Here is a 16371-nt window from a genome sequence, read left to right on the forward strand (position 1 = left end):
TTCATTGCGTTCCCCGCGGCTACAATGCGGCTGCAGGTAACACAGTGAACACTATCCCTAACATTGCTATGGAAAGTGCAGCCGTGGCGTCCACGAGCAGAAAATCATAGCGATTTTCCGCTTGCGGGAGTGATATCGCTGCATGCCGCAATTTGCTGCAATTCTCCGTGGTGAGCCTATCTCTCAGGTAGGCTCACCGCAGAGAACTGACAGCTCTTCTCCGTGCTTCCCAGGATATGTGAAATTAATTCTGCAGGCCAGTACGATTACACAAATATCACATTTATATAGGTTTTTGTTTTTTTGCAACTTTTTCACACAAAAAAACCCTTTTTTTAAATCACTGCATTCAAAACCCCCTGACATATTTTTTATTTTTGTAAAAGGTGCTGTGTAGGTCTGCTTCATGCAGCTGTTAAAATTGTGTGTTAATTTTTTTTTTACATAGTACATGGAGAAAGGCGGGATTTTTATTTTTTAGATCTTTTGTTTTCTAATGCTTTTAAACTTTTTTTTTTTTTCGTCCCACTAGCGGAGTTGAATATTACTGTGTTTTTTCATTCTTTTAATACACTTCTATACTTGAATTTAGCAGAGCCCCATAGTCCACCATACGGTAGCTGGCAGACCCGCAGGGTATGTTCAGGCCTCCGGGTACCAGAGCAACCCATCGGGACCCTGTAATCACATTGCGGGGGTCTGATTGGTGAGAAAGGGAGCCCCTTCCCGCTCCTAGTGTTTTACATGCCACAGTCGCACTGACCGGTGCATGTGAAGGTTTAAATAGCAGGGATGGTAGGTTTCTCCTGTTTGAGCAGGTGATAGTCTGGTATCCAACTGTTTAACACACCTGCTCTCCCTGACTCTGGAGACTTGTGCCAGTAGCCGCTGTAAAAAGGCGATTACATCAGAATAAAGCCCATTAATGGCCACCCTCAAAAGAAGTATGAGCGGCCGTTAAGGGGTTAAGATATGTTACTTTAATCTCTTATGGATGACCACCATATATGTACACCGTAAGTCGGGTGTATGGAGAGGGCTCAGGAGCGGCATCTGCTCCATACTCGGCTGATGTATGTTATCTTTGGCAGCTGACACCGGGCTGCAATCGGAGTTAACTGCCATCCCAACCATTAACCCTTTAGATGAGCAATAGAGGGAGGTAACTCCCCCTGTCACCTGAACAGCACTCTCCACGACAAGAACGTGGTATGCCATTCAGTTACCATGGCGGGCTGTGTCCTTGTGAACACTCCCAGGCCTGCCATGGATGTCTTCCTATTAAGTTTGTGCTAGAGCTTAAAGGGGTTGTCTCGCGAAATCAAGTGGGGTTATACACTTCTGTATGGCCATATTAATGCACTTTGTAATATACATCGTGCATTAAATATGAGCCATACAGAAGTTATTCACTTACCTGCTCCGTTGCTGGCGTTCCCGTCTCCATGGTTCCGTCTAATTTCGGTGTCTTCTTGCTTTTTTAGATGCGCTTGCGCAGATGGATCTTCTCCCTTCGGCTCGTCTCGAAAGCATCGGCGTTTTGGCTCCGCCCCTTGTACGCGTCATCGCGTAGCTCCGCCCCCGTCACGTGCCGATTCCAGCCAATCAGGAGGCTGGAACCGGCACGTGTCATGGGGCGGAGCTACGCGATGACGCGTACAAGGGGCGGAGCCAAAACGCCGATGGTGCCGAGCAGAGCCGAAGGGAGAAGACCGCACAGCGCAAGCGCGTCTAAAAAAGCAAGACACCGAAATTAGACAGAACCATGGCGACGAGGACGCCAGCAACGGAGCAGGTAAGTGAATAACTTCTGTATGGCTCATATTTAATGCACGATGTATATTACAAAGTGCATTAATATGGCCATACAGAAGTGTATAACCCCACTTGATTTCGCGAGACAACCCCTTTAACAGAATGCCTGCAATTGTATGATGTATTGCAAAACTGAAGTGTTGCTGTATATTGTGATCAGGCAATCGCTAATTCAAGTTCCCTATGGAAAAACTGTGAAAATAGGATTGATAGTCTTTTTACTTATTAGTAAATTTAAAGTGTCAAAAGCTAATAGAAAAAACGTTTTTTTTCTAAGTTGCCACATCAAAAAATATAAAGAATTAGTAGCACCACATTCGTAAAATTCCAGTGAACGCCATTAGAAAAAAATACTGACATCTAAAATCACTGGGTTTTTTGGGGAGTTTTTGGGCCGCTGAAAAAATAGAATAAAAAGTGCTGAAAAAGTTGTATGTACCACATAGAAAGTACAGCGCGTCCTGCAAAAAACAAGCCCTGACACTGGCCCATCGATGGAAAAGTAAAAAAGGTTATGGGAGTCAAAAGATGGCAACAGAAAGCATTTTCTTTATTGGTACCTTTATATTAAGTAGTGCAACATAAATTTGGTATCACTATAATTGTAGTGACAGAGTAAAGATGGCATCATTGAAAAATACAACTCCTCTGGCAAAAAAACAAATGCTCCAGCACTAGAGCCTTGTCACCCGAGAAACTTTATAAAAAGTTAATTTTTTTGAAAGTGGAGAGGACAAAATGACAAAGGGCTGCAGTGTGAAAGCGTTGATTTAGTTTTTAATGAAATCCTAAAATGTTTTGTCTTACATGATCTTTTGTAGGCTTTTAGAGGAACTGTTACACAAGGAGAAGGAATTTCAAGTATTACTACATCAGGCTATTGAAGAAAAGGATCATGAGATCAAACGGCTTCAGCAGCGCTCACAGCCAATAAGTAAGGAAAAGCAAAAGAAAAATTCTTTAAACCTGTATATGGATGTGTTAAAAACTTGGTGTCTGTATGTGAGCGTAATTTGATTGGCTCTATTGGGAATATAAGAATCAATTGGTCAAATCTTAGAGGGGTTGGCCAGTTTAATATTATCCCCTTAGTGACCGCCAATATGCCTTTTACTGACCTCAATAATGGGCTTTAAACCTGAACATATACGTATCGTTTTAAGGTAGTACCATGACTGACTACTGACAGCGAAATAGAAAAAGGCTTGGCAGCATAAGTACGTGCAAATGATGGAAAAAAACTTTATTCACCAATAATGCAGACAGGTAGCGACGTTTCGGCCAAAGTGTGGCCTTTTCCAAGGGGGCCGGGGATTCTTTACTCCTCACGGGATGGGGGGGGGGGTGCACCATCATCACTGAACACTGTGACAGTAAATGAGGGGACTCCTCGCGGGGAATATTTACACGCAACACGGACCTATGTGGTGCACGTAAGTCATATTTTTGCAGGTGCGCGCGTTTGCATGCCTGTAAAACACTGACATGTGAACACATCACAGGAGAGCGATGGTCCTAATAGACGCACAGTTTAGTGCGCATGTATGTGCGCACATAAACACGCATGTCTGAACGAGGCCTTAAGCACAAAAGAGGCCCATTGCGAAGGGGTTATTTTCCCAAATGATGCTGTGGATGTGTCAAATTCCCATGTGCAGTGGCTTTCTGATGATAGACATTTTCAGACTACGAATGTGACATTTTAGCTGGCACAATCAACAGAAATTATACCCAAGTTGTCTAACAAGTTAATTTTTGGTTCAGCTATTCCAGGTATTTCAGTGTCCCATGTAAGAACCCCCAATACATGCAGTGAAGACCTGGAACTCATCTACTGGCTGCAGCAACATCAAGTGGATGAGGACACAATAAACAAGGTATGTAATACCTCTCCTTGTCCACTGTTTAAAGGGGTTGTCCCGCGGCAGCAAGTGGGTCTATACACTTCTGCATGGCCATATTAATGCACTTTGTAATGTACATTGTGCATTAATTATGAGCCATACAGAAGTTATCAAAAGTTTTATACTTACCTGCTCCGTTGCTGGCATCCTCGTCTCCATGGTGCTGACTAATTTTCGGCCTCTAATGGCCAAATTAGCCGCGCTTGCGCAGTCCGGGTCTTCTGCTGTCTTCAATGGGGCCGCTCGTGCAGAATGCCGGCTCCGTGTAGCTCCGCCCCGTCACGTGCCGATTCCAGCCAATCAGGAGGCTGGAATCGGCAATGGACCGCACAGAAGCCCTGCGGTCCATAGAGAGAGAGGATCCCGGCAGCCATCTTCAGCAGGTGAGTATGAAGACGCCGGACCGCCGGGATTCGGGTAAGTACTACCCGGTTTGTTTTTTTAACCCCTGCATCGGGGTTGTGTCGCGCCGAACGGGGGGGAGGGGGGGGGGGTTTAAAAAAAAACAAAAAACTGTTTCGGCGCAGGACAACCCCTTTAAATTGACATTGGTTCTCACTCACAAGATACTGTAAATGTATAATGGTGTTCTTATAGAGAAGAATTATTAGGAGAAAGCCTAAAAAAATACAAAAGAAAGTATAGTGCAATATATCACCTAGTACCACAATGTGGTTCCATGGTAAGGTTCCCTGGTGCAAGCACAGAGTCATGACTGACTCCTAGGGTGACGTCACATTGTGATGTTTTCTTGGTAGACTTTTTGTGGGGTAGTTTGTTATTGCCTTTCCCCGTCATCTTGTACTCCTTTTAAGAACCTCGGATGGGAGGCTGAGTCAACTTTGAGCTGGCTACTTGAATCATGCTGGCATAGAACCCGCAACCTTCAGGTCATGAACGAGAGCTTAGGACTGCATTTCTGCTGCCTTAACACTCTGTACCACACTATAGGTCATCAGGATAGATCATCAGTAATTGATCGTCTGGGGTCTGTCGCACAGTATTACGATCGATCAGATGACTGGGCGCATGGTGTCAGAGCTGCAAATACACAGAGGTCAGAGATGAAGTCTCCGCGCCGACCTCTGTGAAGGGGCCGGCGCTTTTAACTGCAGGCACAGCTTTATAGATTTCCCTGTGGGCTATAATGACTGTACAGGCTATCAGGTCTAACATTCACCATCAGGGCTGCTGTTCTCACTATTCTTTTTTACTTTTGTGGATTTGTAGATCAGGGTTATTGTACCCTTAACAGTATTGGTGAGTGTGTGATACAATTGTCTGCACCTTCCCAAATTTTCATCTCGGTTTATCCATTATGTCTCAGAGACCTGTGGTAAATTTCTACAGGGGATAAACTATTCCCAAAAAATTTGGGGGTTTGGGAGAGGTGTGCTTGAAGTGGGCTTATGGCGATTTTCCATGGCTCGCCACTCTTTGAACGGGTCTCTTTCAACCTGTATTTAAATTTACCACCTCAGAGGGAACTACAAATCTGGGATCCCTCACTCCCTTTGCTGTCTGTTATTTATTAGTCTGGCGTCGTCAGGGGTCTATTTATCTTGACCTCTGTTCTTGACCCTGATTAGGGGTACCAGTGTCGTGATTTATGGTGGTTTGTCCAAGCGTCTATTCTGTGATGGGCATTTAGTATTCTAGACTCCTCTGCCTCAATGAGTTATTAGTGAGAATATAATTTATATATGCTCTATTCATTAATGTATGTTGTTTACTTTTAAGTTTCTGGCAGAAGACTATACACTGGAGGATATACTGTGGCATGTTGCACGAGATGATTTAAAATCCATGAATCTAAGGTAAATTGTACTACGTGATTGCATGTGTTTGCATTATAGTATCTGGGAAAGTAGTATAACAGGTTACGTTGTTCTGATATATGTAGTGGAAACCATTTTCAATCAGAACAATAATCACATATAGTACAAAGGGATTGAACACCTGCTTTTTGGCTTAACATTATTGAACGTTGTAACATGAGGCCATTGTAAATTGGACAGTTTGTGTATTAAATCATAGCCTGCTCATTAAATTGTTTTTAAAACAATGAACTGTCAAACGCTTTGCCTGTCACAAGCTTCCCCTCAAAAATCTCACACATTATTCCTGAAGTATTTCTCAGTGTTCATTATGCACTTATTTTCTGGAAGCGTCACAGTAAAATGTGATTGTTCTCAGCAAGAGAAACCAAGTAATCTTGTAGATATGATACCATTTAACCCCTTGAGTGGCAGGTTTCCTACCACCCTGTCGTGCCCACCAGGGCAGGTTTTTTAAAATGGTCTAATCATTGAATTTCAACTAGTTTTGCAGTTGCGTCTCAAGAGCCATAACTTTTTCATTTTTCCATTGACATGGCCGTATAAGGGCTTGTTTTTTGCGGGACAAGTTGTGATTTTTTAAACAGGGGGGAGGAAAAAAAGAAATGGGGAAAAAAGAAAAAAGGGGCCATGTCATTAAGGGGTTAAATAATGTATTAACTTCCTTCTCTGGATCATTACTACGCACATGGATACCACATGTGTGATTGTATTTTTGATTTTTTACAAAGTAAAGGGAGACAAGTGTTTTTTTTAATTTTTTTAATAATTTTTTTACTTTTTTTTTTTTTAATTTAATTTTTTTATTTTTTTTTTTTGTCCCTTTAGGGGACTTCCACAGGGACCCATCAGGACCCCTGATCACATTCCAGGGGTCCGATGGTGACAGCCCTTTACATGCTGCAGTGACAGCCCTTTACATGCTGCAGTCACATAGACTGCAGCATGTAAAGGGTTAACACAGCAGAGATCGGAGGTTTTCTCTGATCTCTGCTGTAAGAGCAGGTACCTAGCTGTCCTCTGATAGCCAAGCACCAAGCTCTCCCTGCCACAGAGACCATCGGCTTGCTTCTGACAAGCCGATGGTCTCTATGGCAACCTGTAAACAAAGCAGGAGGTTGCCGACATGTGGCAATATCTTCTGCTGGTTTTTCACAGCCCTTGCTTTGTTCTCTGTGGGTCTGTGCAGGCAGAGCACACTGTCACAGCTTGTGGCATTGTGCTCTGCAGCTCCCATAGTGATACATAGCCCGGAAATCTTCCGGGCTATGTTGCTATGAGCAGTGGAGCTCGTCACGGAACTTTTCCGGGCGTGCCACTCAAGGGGTTAATGGCTAACCAATATACATGATATTATAGCGAGCTTTCGAACCTACTCCGGGTCCTTCCTCAGAGCTAATAGATATAAAGACTCATTTATACAAATACATATACATATGATCGTATGGGAGGGCACAAACATGGTGTGATTAATTTGCACTTAAAATGAATTCCAGAACAGGTTAAGAAGACAGAGACCTGGTGTGATGTAATAGGACCTAGATGAATACCAGAAAGGGATGAGCATAACAGTAAATTTTAGCCCAGTGACAAGGATTGTGAGTAGAGATGAGCGAGCACCAAAATGCTCGGGTGCCCGTTACTCGGGACGAAATTATCGCGATGCTCGAGGGTTCGTTTCGAGTAACGAACCTCATTGAAGTCAATGGGCGACCCGAGCATTTTTGTATATCGCCGATGCTCGCTAAGGTTTTCATTTGTGAAAATCTGGGCAATTCAAGAAAGCGATGGGAACGACACAGCAACGGATAGGGCAGGCGAGGAGCTACATGTTGGGCTGCATCTCAAGTTCCCAGGACCACTATTAAGCCACAATAGCGGCAAGAGTGGACCCCCCCCCCCTCCCAACAATTTTTACTTCTGAAAAGCCCTCATTAGCAATGCATACCTTAGCTAAGCACCACACTACCTCCAACAAAGCACAATCACTGCCTGCATGACACTCCGCTGCCACTTCTCCTGGGTTACATGCTGAACAACCACCCCACCCCCGCACGACCCAGTGTCCACAGTGCACACCAAACTGTCCCTGCCCAGCCTTCAGCTGCCCTCATGACACGCCACACATGTCTATTTATAAGTGCGTCTGCCATGAGGAGGAACTGCAGGCACACACTGCAGAGGGTTGGCACGGCTAGGCAGCGACCCTCTTTAAAAGGGGCGGGGCGATAACCCACAATGCTGTACAGAAGCAATGAGAAATCCAATCGTGTGCCACCTCCATCTGGAGCTGCACACGTGGGCATAGCAATGGGGAACCTATGTGCCACACACTATTCATTCTGTCAAGGTGTCTGCATGCCCCAGTCAGACCGCGTTTTTTTATAAATAGTCACAGGCAGGTACAACTCCGCAATGGGAATTCCGTGTGCACCCACGGCATGGGTGGCTCCCTGGAACCCACATACATAAATATATCCCATTGCAGTGCCCATCACAGCTGATGTAACGTCAGCTGTAATGCAGGTGGGCTAAAAATTAATTTGATTACACTGTAGGCGAGGGCCCCCAAAAATTGGTGTACCAACAGTACTAATGTACCTCAGAAAAATTGCCCATGCCCAACCAAGAGGGCAGGTGAAACCCATTAATCGCTTTGGTTAATGTGGCTTAATTGGTAACTAGGCCTGGAGGCAGCCCAGTTAAAATAAAAGTTGGTTGAGGTGAAAGTTTCAACGCTTTAATGAGCATTGAAACGTATAAAAATTGTTTACAAAAATTATATGACTGAGCCTTGTGGGCCTAAGAAAAATTGCCCGTTCGGCGTGATTATGTGAGGTTTCAGGAGGAGGAGCAGGAGGAGGAGGAGGAATATTATACACAGATTGATGAAGCAAAAGGTCCCCGTTTTCGATGGTGATAGAGAACGATGCTTCCATCCGCGGGTGCAGCCTACGTATTGCTTAGGTATCGCTGCTGTCCGCTGGTGAAGAAGAGAAGTCTGGGGAAATCCAGGCTTTGTTCATCTTGATGAGTGTAAGCCTGTCGGCACTGTCGGTTGACAGGTGGGTACGCTTATCCGTGATGATTCCCCCAGCTGCACTAAACACACTCTCTGACAAGACGCTAGCCGCAGGACAAGCAAGCACCTCCAGGGCATACAGCGCGAGTTCAGGCCACGTGTCCAGCTTCGACACCCAGTAGTTGTAGGGGGCAGAGGCGTCACCGAGGACGGTCGTGCGATCGGCTACGTACTCCCTCACCATCCTTTTACAGTTCTCCTGCCAACTCAGCCTTGACTGGGGACCGTTGACACAGTCTTGCTGGGGAGCCAGAAAGCTGGCAAAGGCCTTGGATAATGGTCCCCTGCCTGCGCTGTACATGCTGCCTGATCTCCGCGCCTCCCCTGCTACCTGGCCCTCGGAACTGTGCCTTCGGCCACTAGCGCTGTCGGATGGGAAGTTTACCATCAGTTTGTCCACCAGCGCCCTGTGGTATAGCATCATTCTCGAACCCTTTTCCTCTTCGGGAATGAGAGTGGAAAGGTTCTCCTTATAGCGTGGGTCGAGCAGTGTGTACACCCAGTAATCCGTAGTGGCCAGAATGCGTGTAACGCGAGGGTCACGAGAAAGGCATCCTAACATGAAGTCAGCCATGTGTGCCAGGGTACCTGTACACAACACATGGCTGTCCTCACTAGGAAGATCACTTTCAGGATCCTCCTCCTCCTCCTCTGGCCATACACGCTGAAAGGATGACAGGCAAGCAGCATGTGTACCCTCAGCAGTGGGCCAAGCTGTCTCTTCCCCCTCCTCCTCATGCTCCTCCCCCTCCTCTGGCCATACATGCTGAAAGGATGACAGGCAAGCAGCATGTGTACCCTCAGCAGTGGGCCAAGCTGTCTCTTCCCCCTCCTCCTCATGCTCCTCCCCCTCCTCCTCTGGCCATACACGCTGAAAGGATGACAGGCAAGCAGCATGTGTACCCTCAGCAGTGGGCCAAGCTGTCTCTTCCCCCTCCTCCTCATGCTCCTCCCCCTCCCCCTCCTCCTCCTCTGGCCATACACACTGAAAGGATGACAGGCAAGCAGCATGTGTACCCTCAGCAGTGGGCCAAGCTGTCTCTTCCCCCTCCTCCTCATGCTCCTCCCCCTCCTCCTCCTCAACGCGCTGAGATATAGACATGAGGGTGCTCTGACTATCCAGCGACATACTGTCTTCCCCCGTCTCCGTTTCCGAGTGCAAAGCGTCTGCCTTTATGCTTTGCAGGGAACTTCTCAAGAGGCATAGCAGAGGAATGGTGACGCTAATGATTGCAGCATCCCCACTCAGCATCTGGGTAGACTCCTCAAAGTTTCCAAGGACCTGGCAGATGTCTGCCAACCAGGCCCACTCTTCTGTAAATAATTGAGGAGGCTGACTCCCACTACGCCGCCCATGTTGGAGTTGGTATTCCACAATAGCTCTACGCTGCTCATAGAGCCTGGCCAACATGTGGAGCGTAGAGTTCCACCGTGTGGGCACGTCGCACAGCAATCGGTGCACTGGCAGATTAAACCGATGTTGCAGGGTGGCAGCGTCCGTCTTGGAGTTGCGGAAATGTGTGCTGACCGGCGCACCTTTCCGAGCAGGTATGACAAGTGTGGGTAGCTTTTCAGAAAGCGCTGAACCACCAAATTAAAGACATGGGCCAGGCATGGCACGTGCGTGAGGCTGCCGAGCTGCAGAGCCTCCACCAGATTACGGCCGTTGTCACACACGACCATGCCCGGTTGGAGGCTCAGCGGCGCAAGCCAGCGGTCGGTCTGCTCTGTCGGACCATGCAGCAGTTCGTGGGCCGTGTGCCTCTTATCTCCTAAGCTGAGTAGTTTCAGCACGGCCTGCTGACGCTTGCCCACCGCTGTGCTGCCGTGCCGCGCGACACCGACTGCTGGCCACGTGCTGCTGCTGACACATCTTGATTGCGAGACAGAGGTTGCGTAGGAGGAGGAGGAGGGTGGTTTAGTGGAGGAAGCATACACCGCCGCAGATACCACCACCGAGCTGGGGCACGCAATTCGGGGGGTGGGTAGGACGTGAGCGGTCCCAGGCTCTGACTCTGTCCCAGCCTCCACTAAATTCACCCAATGTGCCGTCAGGGAGATATAGTGGCCCTGCCCGCCTGTGCTTGTCCACGTGTCTGTTGTTAAGTGGACCTTGGCAGTAACCGCATTGGTGAGGGCGCGTACAATGTTGCGGGAGACGTGGTCGTGCAGGGCTGGGACGGCACATCGGGAAAAGTAGTGGCAACTGGGAACCGAGTAGCGCGGGGCCACCGCCGCCATCATGCTTTTGAAAGCCTCCGTTTCCACAAGCCTATACGGCAGCATCTCCAGGCTGATCAATTTGGCAATGTGCACATTTAACGCTTGAGCGTGCGGGTGCGTGGCGGCGTACTTGAGCTTGCGCTCAAACAGTGGCGCTAGCGACGTCTGGACGCTGCGCTGAGAGACATTGCTGGATGGGGCCGAGGACAGCAGAGGTGAGGGTGTGGGTGCAGGCCAGGAGACGGTAGTGCCTGTGTCCTCAGAGGGGGGTTGGATCTCAGTGGCAGGTTGGGGCACAGGGGGAGAGGCAGTGGTGCAAACCGGAGGCGGTGAACGGCCTTCGTCCCACCTTGTGGGTTGCTTGGCCATCATATGCCTGCGCATGCTGGTGGTGGTGGCTCCCCAGCTGATCTTGGCACGGCAAAGGTTGCACACCACTGTTCGTCAGTCGTCAGGCGTCTCTGTGAAAAACTGCCACACCGTAGAGCACCTTGACCTCTGCAGGGTGGCATGGCGCGAGGGGGCGCTTTGGGAAACAGTTGGTGGATTATTCGGTCTGGCCCTGCCTCTACCCCTGGCCACCGCACTGGCTCGGCCTGTGCCCACACCCTGACTTGGGCCTCCGCGTCCACGTCCTATAGGCCTACCCCTACCCCTCAGCATGGTGTATTACCAGTAGTGCAGAAACAGAACGCTGTAATTAAATGTGCCGCTTATTGGCCTGTGGTTGGAGGCTGACTTCGCTTACGGAACGCCAGGAAATAATTTTGCGCAAGCCTGCTGTAACACTTAGCTGGCTGCGTATGAATTAGGAGGACTACTACACCCAGCACAGACCCAGAACACTGAGGACAGTCACAGGCAGCCCAAATAGATTTTTTTTCCCCAAATGTTTTTGCAAAGGCCCACTGCCTATATTCAATAAATATGTCTTCTGTCCCTGCCTCACAATATATGTGTTCTGTCCCTGCCTCACAATATATGTCTTCTGTCCCTGCCTAACCACCACTTCTGGCCCTGGAGTATTACTGCAGGGCGCAATGCTCTGCACAGCCGATATACAGTACTGCACACGGTTAGATGTGGCCCTAAGAAGGACCGTTTGGGTTCTTGAAGCCTAAAAGACTCCTAACACTCTCCCTATAGCAGCTCCGGCACCAACAGCACTTTCCCTCCTCTATGTCAGAACAAATCTGTGGCGAGCCGCGGGAGGGGCCGATTTTTATACTCGGTTGACACCTGATCTCGCCAGCCACTCACTGCAGGGGGGTGGTATAGGGCTTGAACGTCGCAGGGGGAAGTTGTAATGCCTTCCCTGTCTTTCTATTGGCCAGAAAAGCGCGCTAACGTCTCAGAGATGAAAGTGAAAGTAACTCGAACATCGCGTGGTACTCGTCACGAGTAACGAGCATCTCGAACACGCTAATACTCGAACGAGTATCAAGCTCGGACGAGTTTTACGGTCTCTAAATTGATGTTAGGGGGTCACCACCAGGCTAATGTCTTACCTCTGCTTTGGGTTTCTCATTAGAGATGAGCGAGCATGCTCGGTGAGGTCAGTTACTCGAGCGAGCATCGCTCTCGAGTAACTACCTTCTTGTCCGAGCGTTCTTGGGGGGGGGGGGGGGGAGCGGGGAGGAGAGTGAGAGATCTCTCTCTCTCTTACGCCCACCGCCTCCCCCCCCCCCCCCCCCCCGAGCACGCTCGGAGGAGAAGGCAGTTACTCAAGAAGAGCGATGCTCGCTCGAGTAACTGACTTTACTGAGCGTGCTCGCTCATCTCTATTTCTGATATCTCATAATCTCCGCTGATGATTTAAAAAAAAAAAAACCTCTGAGATTCATTCCATTTTTGATAGTACCAAAGGTGGTTATAAACCTATATTCCCAAATTCTTCTGTGAAGTTAGGACTTAAAATTGACTTAAAAGTATAATAACTTTCATATGTTGTATATGTGTCTATATATTTGTTGAAAATGCATAACTGGGGAAGAGTTATGAAACTAATTGTAAAAGCTGTCTTAGTTGCCCCCAGGAACTAATCACAGCGCAGCTTTTATTTTGTATTGTGATCTGGTACAAAAAAGCTGCGCTGTGATTGGTTGCTGGGGGGGCAACGACAGCTTTTGCCTTTTAGATAGTTTCATATATCTGCCCCAATGTTTTTGGAATGAATCTCAATGTTCATGCACATTTTTCTCCTCATCTGGAGTTTCTGTGAATGTGTTTGTTCTTCTTTTCCTTTTCTATTCCTGAGATCTCCATAATGATTGTCTGTGTTCACAGAGGAGGGACTTTATGTGCGATCTGGAAGGCTATTGTGGACTTCAGAGAAAAGCAGTCTTCTTGATATACAGTACATCCCGTTGGAGTTGTTGCCCAAACCAGAGACGCTGCTGCACTTTACCCCAGTGTGTGTTCACCAATGTGAAATCCTTGCATAATCCCAAATACAGTCTGTCCTGCCGCCTACTGAAACCTCTAGGATACACGGGTCTGTGGAAGGGACACAGGACAATGTAGTCTTAATATTTAAACACCGTTCTTCCTGTTTACTGTGACTGCAGGTGATGAAGGGAAGCAAATATTTTCTTTAATTTGTCCATTCTTTGAAATGTGAGTGGCTGATAATGTATACACAGTAATGTGACGTCCAGGCTTTTATTTTTTTACTTATCATAAAAAAGACTCCCACACTTGGCACCTGCTGGCAAAGTGGGCATATTCTATGCTAACATAGGGACATTTACCCTCTTTTATTATTGCATATACTGTTTTTATTCATGGTTTTGGCTGAAGAGGGAAGCAGTTATTTGTTTTGGATTAATGTGCATCTGTTTCTCACTTCAACAATATCAAACTGTACCAGTTCAATATATGTATGTGCACTGAACCAACGTTGGCTTGTTCTAAAGCTGTTGTGACATTAGTCCCACTAATAAAGCTCTTCCAAACCTTGTTTATTTACTTAGACTGAAAACTGAGTGCTCTATCCTGTAAAATATATTGTGGGTATTAGCTGTGTATAAAAATGAGGCTAAATGTCTACACATATAGAGAAGACGATACATAGAAAAAGTGACATTGTCAAACTGGATTGCAGGATTGGGGAGTATTTAATCTGTTCCCACCCCATAATGTACATGTAAATGTATGCCATGGGAGGCTATCATTGCTGTACCATGACCTCATGATGATATGACTAGCGCTGTTAGTAATACAAGGGGGTGCTGATAAGTCTTAGGCTTTACCCAGAAAGAAACGAGAGGGGAAGATGAAACTTTACATTTATTCCACATACTGTCCACTGATGTCAACACACTTCGTACATCAGTATTCCAAGTTCTGTAAGCCTTGCAAAAAGAAGGATTTTTGGTTGTGCCTCAAACTAGTCATCCGTAGCAGCCATGGCATCAGAAATGGTGTGAAATTTGGTACCCTTGAGGTGTTTCTTCAGGCTTGGAAACAGATGATAGTCGGAGGGAGCGAGATCTGGTGAATAAGGTGGGTGGTCCACCAGCTGGAAGCCTAGCTCCACTAGTTTTGCTGTGGGCGCTTGTGCAGTGTGAGCGGAGGCATTGTCTTGCAGCAACAAGATTCCTTTGGACAGCTTGCCACGCTTTTTGGCCTTCAGAGCTGCCTTCAATTGGTCCAAAAGTTCAATGTAATACCTTGCATTGATGGTGGAACCATTTTGAAGGTAGTCCACTAGGAGCACGCCCTCCTTATCCCAGAACACAGACGCCATCACCTTAGTAGCTGATTTTTGCACCCTGAATTTCTTTGGGCGAGGAGAACCACTGTGCCTCCACTCTTTTGACTGCTCCTTGGTTTCAGGGTCATACAAATAAATCCAGGTCTCATCCATAGTGACCAGTCGATCCAAGAAGTTCTTATCAGTCCGGAAATGCTGACATATGGACTGGGAAGTTTTCACTCGCATGCTTTTCTGATCTGTTGTCAAACATTTGGGGACCCACTTTGCAGATAGCTTCTTCATGTTCAAATGTTCATGGATAATGACACAAACACGTTCACGCGAAATCCCCATGATGTCTGCTATTCCTTTAGCTGAAATTGGCCGATTCTCCAGTATGAGGTTGGGCACAGCATCAACGATCTCCGAACAACAACCTCTATCGATCGTCCAGGACATTCCTCATCATTGGTGCTGAAGTGGCCCGTTTTAAATTTGACAACCCAGTTCTTAACTGTAGAATATGAAGGGCATTGATCCCCCAATGTCTGCCACATATCACCATGAATATCCTTCGTGGACTTTCCTTCAGAAACAAGACTTTTATCACTCCTCTGCTCTCATTGGCTGTGAATATCGCCTTAGACTCCGCCCATTTGTTTTTCCACATGCCTAGAATACTGTTGCCATAAGCTACAAACACATAATTTTGAAAACATATATTAGACACATAAGGCTTTCATGTGATGTAACATTCGTTACCATAGAAACAAAAAAAGAACACAAAGCCAAAGACTTATCAGCAGCTCCCGTATGCTGCCCTGCTTCTGCTGCAATAGCTGGGATTGGAGAATACTTTACTATCAGCAGTTAGCCTTTACAATTAAAACAAACAGGACTACAGCACTGTACAAGAAAGGAAGCCGCCTGTGTCACTATAGAGGTTGCTCAGGCCTGGCAAAGGTCCCAACTCTACAACATCCTTATTAGGGGTATAGTATTTCTATGTACAGGCACAATATACTGCAGAAGTATATCAGCATATTGCTAAAGGGAATTCATCACCATAGTTATGCTGCTCTATCTGAACAAGGCATACACTAGTGACGGAGACCCGGATTGCAGAGCCACGTCATTTTTTCTTTTCTTTCAGTACTTTTATGAAATCCACTTTCTGTCCAGCAGTGCAAGCAAAGGTTGTGGTCTGCAATATTCATGAGCTTTCTTCCTACACTTAGCAGTTTTCTTTCTATGTACAACATTGGCAGATAGAGCACCCATTGGTCACGCTAAGCAAACTACACAAGCATCACATTGAGCAGAATACAGTGATTTTCTAAGTAGTGAATGAAAAAAGGTAAGTAACATGGAGATGTAATCGGGGTCTCGAGTTTTGTGCTCAGATAGGACAGCATAAATCTGGTTAAAAGATTCCCTTCAATAAATAAATGTACAAATTGTGCAATTGGAATCCGTATATAAAAGGTAAAACACATTAAAAAAAAATGAAGCTCTGTAAAAAAAAAAATGAAATTAATATAACCCCTATGTATAGGATATTCCAAAGAGCCTAACAACCTATAATTATATGTAAGCTTTACTTGTACCCACCAACATTTTTCAAAATGTAATTACAAAAACATTTGGGATAAATGTATGTTTATAACTGTGTTGGGAAAGCAATTTCCTGTTCTGCTATATCTATGCCATTGTGTACAAAGCAAGGTCCATAAAGACAAGGTTTGATGAGTTGGGTGTGAAGCAACTAGAGTGGTCTGCATAGAGCTCTGAGCGAAGCCCCATCAAACACCT

The 16371-nt window shown here is 46.5% G+C and overlaps 1 protein-coding gene across 1 annotated transcript in view; it reads left to right on the plus strand.

The window, feature by feature from the left end:
• MAP3K5 (mitogen-activated protein kinase kinase kinase 5) overlaps positions 1 to 13829 on the plus strand; it is a 143652-nt gene extending 129823 nt beyond the window's left edge. The window contains exons 27-30 of the mRNA XM_066606130.1: positions 2637 to 2749; positions 3580 to 3692; positions 5460 to 5536; positions 13149 to 13829. Coding sequence (XP_066462227.1) covers positions 2637 to 2749; positions 3580 to 3692; positions 5460 to 5536; positions 13149 to 13212 — 367 coding nt within the window. The 3' untranslated portion in view covers positions 13213 to 13829. The remainder of the gene's footprint in view (positions 1 to 2636; positions 2750 to 3579; positions 3693 to 5459; positions 5537 to 13148) is intronic.
• Positions 13830 to 16371: the final 2542 nt, after the last annotated feature.

This window comes from Eleutherodactylus coqui, chromosome 1, assembly GCF_035609145.1.
Source record: "Eleutherodactylus coqui strain aEleCoq1 chromosome 1, aEleCoq1.hap1, whole genome shotgun sequence".
Lineage (NCBI taxonomy): Eukaryota > Metazoa > Chordata > Amphibia > Anura > Eleutherodactylidae > Eleutherodactylus > Eleutherodactylus coqui.